At 40.8% G+C, this 6646-nt stretch overlaps 1 protein-coding gene across 1 annotated transcript in view; it reads right to left on the bottom strand.

Moving 5' to 3' along the window:
* Positions 1–6646, bottom strand: part of Efhb (EF-hand domain family member B) — a 63134-nt gene that overhangs the window by 5045 nt on the left and 51443 nt on the right. The window contains exon 9 of the mRNA XM_028766684.1: positions 4956–5163. Coding sequence (XP_028622517.1) covers positions 4956–5163 — 208 coding nt within the window. The remainder of the gene's footprint in view (positions 1–4955; positions 5164–6646) is intronic.

Genomic DNA, 6646 nt, shown 5'->3' with positions numbered 1-6646 from the left:
AAAAAAAAAAAAAAGAGGAGAAAGATAAAGAAACAAAAAGCTTTTGGGGGATGATATTCAGAAAATGATCTATATTGCTTTTAAAATACCTTAAAAGAACCTAAATTTCAGAGTGAAGGAAGGTTTAGGGAATCAGAACACATAAGGAAGTTAGAATTAAAGATAGAGTTGTAGAAACCACAATAGAATCTGTTCACGCTGAAGAAATTTGAAGGCTAAATTTTTGTTTGGTTTTGTGTGTTTTAAGCCAGGGTCTCAGGTAGCACAGGCTGGCCTTAAACTCAGTATGTAGCAGAAAATGACAAACTTCTAATTCTCTTGTATCTCACATCCCAAATGGTAGGGATATAGGTGTATACCACCAGACTAGGCATTTATTTGCTTTTTTTGCTTGTTGTGACATGTTTCCCATGTATCCCTCCTTGACTGGCCAGGAACTCACCATCCTATCAGACATGTCGCAAACTTACAGCCATCTTCCTACTTCTGCCTCCCAAGGGCTAAGGTAACAGGCACATGGCACACACTAGTTCTGAAAGCTTCACTAAACAATAAAAATGGTGCATCGATGGTTATTTTGGGCCCAGGTTGGGCAGAACTGGGCCCTTGGACCTTTTCTACCCTTCTGGTAGCTAGATGCTTAGTATAAACTGATATGACAATATTAAAAGCTGGGACAAAGAAGCAGAAAGAAACTTCCTCCCTGGAGTCCTGTGGCAGCTGATCACAAAGGCTGTATCACTCTGACTGTCCAGGCCAAACCTGGCTCCTGGTAAAATGCTATAGATCTGAGCACTGACTGCAGTGTAGCAACTACAGAACCTCTAAGGGACAAGGAGGCTTTTGAGAACTCCGTCCACATCTTTAGATCAGAGCAAAGGATGTGGTTATGATTAACAATGTCTAATCTCTGAACAGATGGTGACGTACTTCACCTCTCCAAGCTATCTCAGAGAAATTTAATCGAATCCAAAGCTAAAATAATAGAAGCAAGAATTAGGATGCTGGAGAGATGTTCAGCAGTTAACAGTACTTTTACTCATTCAGAGGATCCAGGTTCAATACCAAGCACCAACATTGAACTCTATAACCATCTGTAACTCCAATCCCAGGGTGACCTCCAAGGTCACCAGGCAAGTACATGATGCACATACATACATACATGCAAGCAAAACGCTTACACATAAAACAAATCTGAAAAGAATGTTTAAGCAAGAAATCAAAAGTAGCTGGGCATGGTAGGATTTGCCTATAATCCTAACACTTGAGTGGCCGAGGCAGGAGGATTGCTGCTAGTTCAAGATCAAAGCTAGACTGCCCTGTATACTGAAATACTGCCTTTAGAAACAAAATAAAAGAAAAACAAAAACAACCACCACCAAAAAAAAAAAAAAAAAAAAAAAAAAGCACAAGGGACTGGAGAGATGGCTCAAGAGGTGGTTAAAAGTCTACTCTTACAGAAGAGCTGGTTCACTCCCCTTTCTTCCCATTACTACATCAGATGATTCATCTGCCTGTAACTCCAGTTCCAGAGGTCCTGACACCCTCTTAGAAACTCCATGAGTACTTTGAACACACACCTATGTGAAGACACACACATATACACATAATTTAAAATAAAAATGAATTTTTAAAATCCCAAATTTATACAAGGAAGAAGAAAGAAAGGATGAAGGAAGGGAGGTCAGGGGGACAGGCACAGCCACATATGTGTGATTCCAGCACTCAAGAGGTAGCAACAGAACTCAAATACATAAATAAATAATTCTGTAAAAAAAAAAAAAAGGGCCGGGCGGTGGTGGTGCACGCCTTTAATCCCAGCACTTGGGAGGCAGAGGCAGGTGGATTTCTGAGTTCCAGGCCAGCCTCGTCTACAGAGTGAGTTCCAGGACAGCCAGAGCTACACAGAGAAACCCTGTCTTGAAAAAAGAGAGAGAGAGAGAGAGAGAGAGAGAGAGAGAGAGAGAGAGAGAGAGAGAGAGAGAGAGAGAGACCTTGCCTCAAAAGACACAAACAGGGCAGAAGGAGGAGGGGAAAAGTCAGAAAAGAGAAGATATGAAAGAAATATTTTCAAATATTTGGTGAAAAAAGATTAATTAATTCTATTCATAAGCCAAGCATGCCAGAACATACCTACACTACAACTCCTATACTCATGAGGCTGAGTTCTAGGCCAGCAGGAGCAACAGAGAGAGACCCTGTTACAAAGCATAAATAAAATAATCGTGAAGTGGGAGAGAAGAGATATATACCTCTAATCTATGCACTTGGGGGCCAAAGACAGAAAGATTATTAGTGAGTTCATGGGCTGGCCTGTTGTAGAATTGAATTCCAAACCAGTCATGGCTACATTTAGAAAACCTTATCTCAAAAAAAAAGTGTGTGTGTGTGTCTGTGTGTCTGTGTGTCTGTGTGTCTGTGTGTATGTGTACATACATGCCTATATATTTTAGTAGTACAAGAAAATAACATATAAATATGAGAATCTAAAGATCACCAGGTCTGATAATACAGACTTGTAATCCCAGATACCCAGGCTGAATCAGGAAGATGACAAATTCAAGACCTGCCTGAGTTACTTAGCAAACCTAAGCAAGTTAGTGAGACTCTCTCAAAATAAAAAGTAAAAAGGAGAATGGGGATTAACTCAGTGACAGAGTGCTTACCTGCTCTGTAGAAAGTTCTAGGTTCAATCCTCAGTACCATAAGAAAGTCAAAGTTAAGACTATATTGTTAGCTATGCGGTAGTAGCACATACCTTTAATCCCAGCACTCAAGAGGCAGAGGCAGACAGAACTCTGTGAGGCCTGGTCTTCAGAGCTAGTTCTAGGGTAACAAAGCTAAAAAGAAACCCTGTCTTAAAAAACCAAACAAACAAACAAAAGACTATAATATTTTATTTTTGTGGAATTTTTGGTTTTGTATGATTTGGATTGGGGACTTTTTGAGACAAGGTCTCTATATAGCTCAGACCAGCCTCAAACTTATAATCCTCCTGCCTCTGCTTCCTCAGTGTTGGGAAAACAGTTGCGTTCCACCACACTTAATTTTTTGTGCAAAAAAAATTATTTTTTGTTACTGTATGTATATTTCCGCATATATATCTATGTACTATGTATCACATGCATGTCTGATCCCTGTAGATATCAGGAAAAGGGTGTCAGATGCCCTAGAACTGGAGTTACAAACAGTTGTGAGCCTGTAAGTGCTGGAAATTGAACCCAGTTCTTCTAACCAGTGTTCTTAACCACTGAACCATCTCTCCAGCCCCTGCTTAAAAATTTAAAAATCATATATTTTTAATTTCTTAAATTCAGAGATGTGACTAAGATGGGATTTTCAAACCCCTTTATGAGGAGCTATTGAGTTTTGAGATTCTAGGTAATTTACTTTTAATTTTTAAATTTATAGCCCCAATATCAAATGACATAAGACCATACAATGAAATGTAAGCCTCTGGTGGGGAAAGGAGTAGTTAGTGGGAATAAGAGGGTGAATGAAAGAGTAATAGGCATATATCATTAAATACATTATTATCATGTACAGAATGTCACAATGAAACCCATTACTGTGTATAACTAATATATGCTAATTTTTAAACTTTTTTATAAAGTTTCCTCTGCAGCCATGAGTAAGCCAATCAGGTTCCCCTCCTCATGCCCCCAATGTAGAATGACTGTTAACAGCAACATTCTTGGGAATACATACAGCCTGTGATTTATATGAACTGCCCTAAGGGACAGTTTTCTGGAGGCTAGTCATCCCTGATATCCTGCTGTCTCCAATATAGACTCAAGACAGGAATGTGGAATACCTTTAGGAAGATCCAGAGCACAGTGGCCCTGGTGCAGATTACCCAGGCACCATTTTTCTCTGTACTAAGTTGAAGAATAAGAGCCATGTTGCTGAAGTCCTGTTCAAGGCCACCTCCACATTTTCTGGCCACCAGAACATCACCATGTGAAAGAAGTAGGATTTCGCCAAGTTTAACGCAGTTGAATTCGAAGACGTAACAGCTGAGAAGGGATCTCGCAAGGCTGAAGAGTCAAATCTATCCCCAGTTGCTGTCCCTGGACAAGTGGCTAGTCTGTACTAATGAGGGCTGCTTAATGTTGCACCCCAACAGTCATGGTCACTAACAAATCTCACACATAATTAAAGGGAGGAGTCTCACTGTTGCCCTGCCCCTCAGCCGTATATTTCCATCTTCCTGAGTACAATAAATTCGTTCCTTCCATTCTACACACATCCTCTGCATAAGCAAACTGTATGCATTCTGTCCAGTTCCCTTTATGTTGCTGTGATAAATATGACCAGAAACAACCTGGAGGGGAAAGGGTTTATTTGGCTTACCCCAGGTTTCAGTTCACCATGAGGGAAGTTGGGCATGAACTGAAACAGAAATGGAACCAGATACTATGGAGGAATACTGTTAACTGTTTTCTCTCACTCAAGCTCAGCTACCTTTTCAACAAAAGACTTATTGTTTTTATTTATGAGTATGTGGGGGGGGCTGCATTTATGCTGGTATCTGTGGAGGCCAGGAGGCAGTGAATTCCCTGGAACTAGAATTATATGGAACTGTGAGCCACCTGATAAGAAAGCTGGGAACTGAACCCAGCTCCTCTGCAAGAGCCGTAAAGACTCTTAATCACTGAGCCATCTCTCCAGCCCCTTGGATAGCTTTCTTATATAGCCCAGACCCATCGATCTAGGGATGGTGCTGCCCACAGTAGACTGGGTCCTCTTACATGAATCATCATTCAAGAAAATCTCTCACAGAATCTGATCTGGGCAATCCAGCAGATAAGACTCCCTCAGATGACCCTGGGCTATGTTGAATTGACTGTTGAAACTAACCAAGACACATAATATTAAAGCTGGTTGAGATCCTAAAAACTATAAAATATAAAAAATCTTCTTAAAAATTCAGCAAGCTGTCAAGAATTAAATACCTTTAATGATGACCCTCTTCTCATACTCAGTGAGAGGTATTCTGTCTTTCCAGTTAAGGAAATTGGCAAATTCCAGGTAGTTAATCAAGCCATCCTGATCCACGTCACAGTAGTCAAACAGATGGTCCAGGAGCATCTTGTCTAGATGCAGGTTGGCCTGGACACAAGCTTCATGCAGTTCTGCTCTGTCAATCACCCCATCTCCCTTCTGTTAACCAGTAAGCAAAGGTAAGATGAGTGTAGGCTTTGATAAAAATAAATAGCTGTAGCAAATGCACTCAGAAAAATTCCCACTTCCACTAAGAGGAACCAAATATTATATATATAAAGCAAGAGTTATTCTCATTGAGTCAATTTGATAGGCACACTTTATAGTTTGTGATCCTGGTGTAAGCAGAATACACACAGATCCTTTTTGTTATTGGTCCTGGAGATTGAATCCAGACCCTTGTACATACTAAACATCTGTGAGCTATGATCACAACCCCCACTTATTTTAATCCCCTTTTTCTTCTCCTTTTTTATTTTATTCATTCATTCATTCATTCATTCATTCATTTTGGTATTTTATTGTTTTGAGGCAATGTCTCATGTAGTCTAAGGCCAGATTCAAGATCAGCTATATAACTGAGAATGGCCTTGAATTATGATCTTTATGTCTCTACCTCCCAGGTGCTGGGATAGCAGGCTTGTTCTCAAACACCCTGCTTAATCATACCCTTTAAGCCACACAGTTTGCACTGAGATGTAGCCAGCATAGTCATAAAGCATGCTTGGCATGTCTGTTGAGCAATGTTGTGCGTGTCTGACAGCTCGTTACAATTTTTCATGCTGACAGAGTTTTTAACACCTTCTGTGTCTCACCAGCGCAATAAATGATCCTCTACATCGTTGCTTACTAATGAGGAAAAATAGAGATGAGATTTCAAAACAAAGTGTAGGGAGGCCTCACTGTGTTTGCTACCACTCCCACTAGCAAGAGAGAGAAGCTGCCAACCTCTCAAGTCTACCCCCATAGTGACAATGTTAAGATTCATTCTTCCAAAAGAGGAAGATCACACCCCCACCCCAAAGTCTCCTTACACATAATAGTTGAAGGCAGATGTTCCTACACTAAGTGTTATTGGAGGGAAATTGATGAGAGAGTAGAGAGAAATTTGGCTGGTTCACTTGGGTGGTGAGGGGGAGTTAGAGAATTAGTGCCTTTTAAGGAAGAAAGTCAACAGCTAGGACATCTTAACCACACAGTTCATGATGACTTCCTTCAACCCAGCCTTAGATGCACTTAGAGATGATGCTAAGGACCTGCAGATTGTATTATCAACCTCTACTCCTGGTGGTGAGTTGGTACTTTGGGCAGTGAATTCTAGATACTATAAGTGAGCACTGGACTTGGGCTATCGATCCAGAGGAGAGTGCTTGTTTCAAGTGTGGGAGGCCCTGACTTCTGTCCCCAGCACTAAAAGAAAAAAATGAATTAAAGAGAAAAATGAATATATGACTGTGTTGTCCCCTTAGGGAGATTTAGGGAAGAGAATCTATCAAGAGAAACTACTTACCAGGCGGTGATGGCACATGCCTTTAATCCCAGCACTTGGGAGGCAGAGGCAGGTGGATTTCTGAGTTCGAGGGCAGACTGGTCTACAGAGTGAGTTCCAGGACAGCCAGGGCTATACAGAGAAACCCTGTCT

This window comes from Grammomys surdaster, unplaced genomic scaffold, assembly GCF_004785775.1.
Source record: "Grammomys surdaster isolate TR1022 unplaced genomic scaffold, NIH_TR_1.0 169, whole genome shotgun sequence".
Taxonomy (NCBI): domain Eukaryota; kingdom Metazoa; phylum Chordata; class Mammalia; order Rodentia; family Muridae; genus Grammomys; species Grammomys surdaster.
Note: the sequence above shows the minus strand (reverse complement) of the source record. Positions and strands in the feature narration are given on the sequence as shown.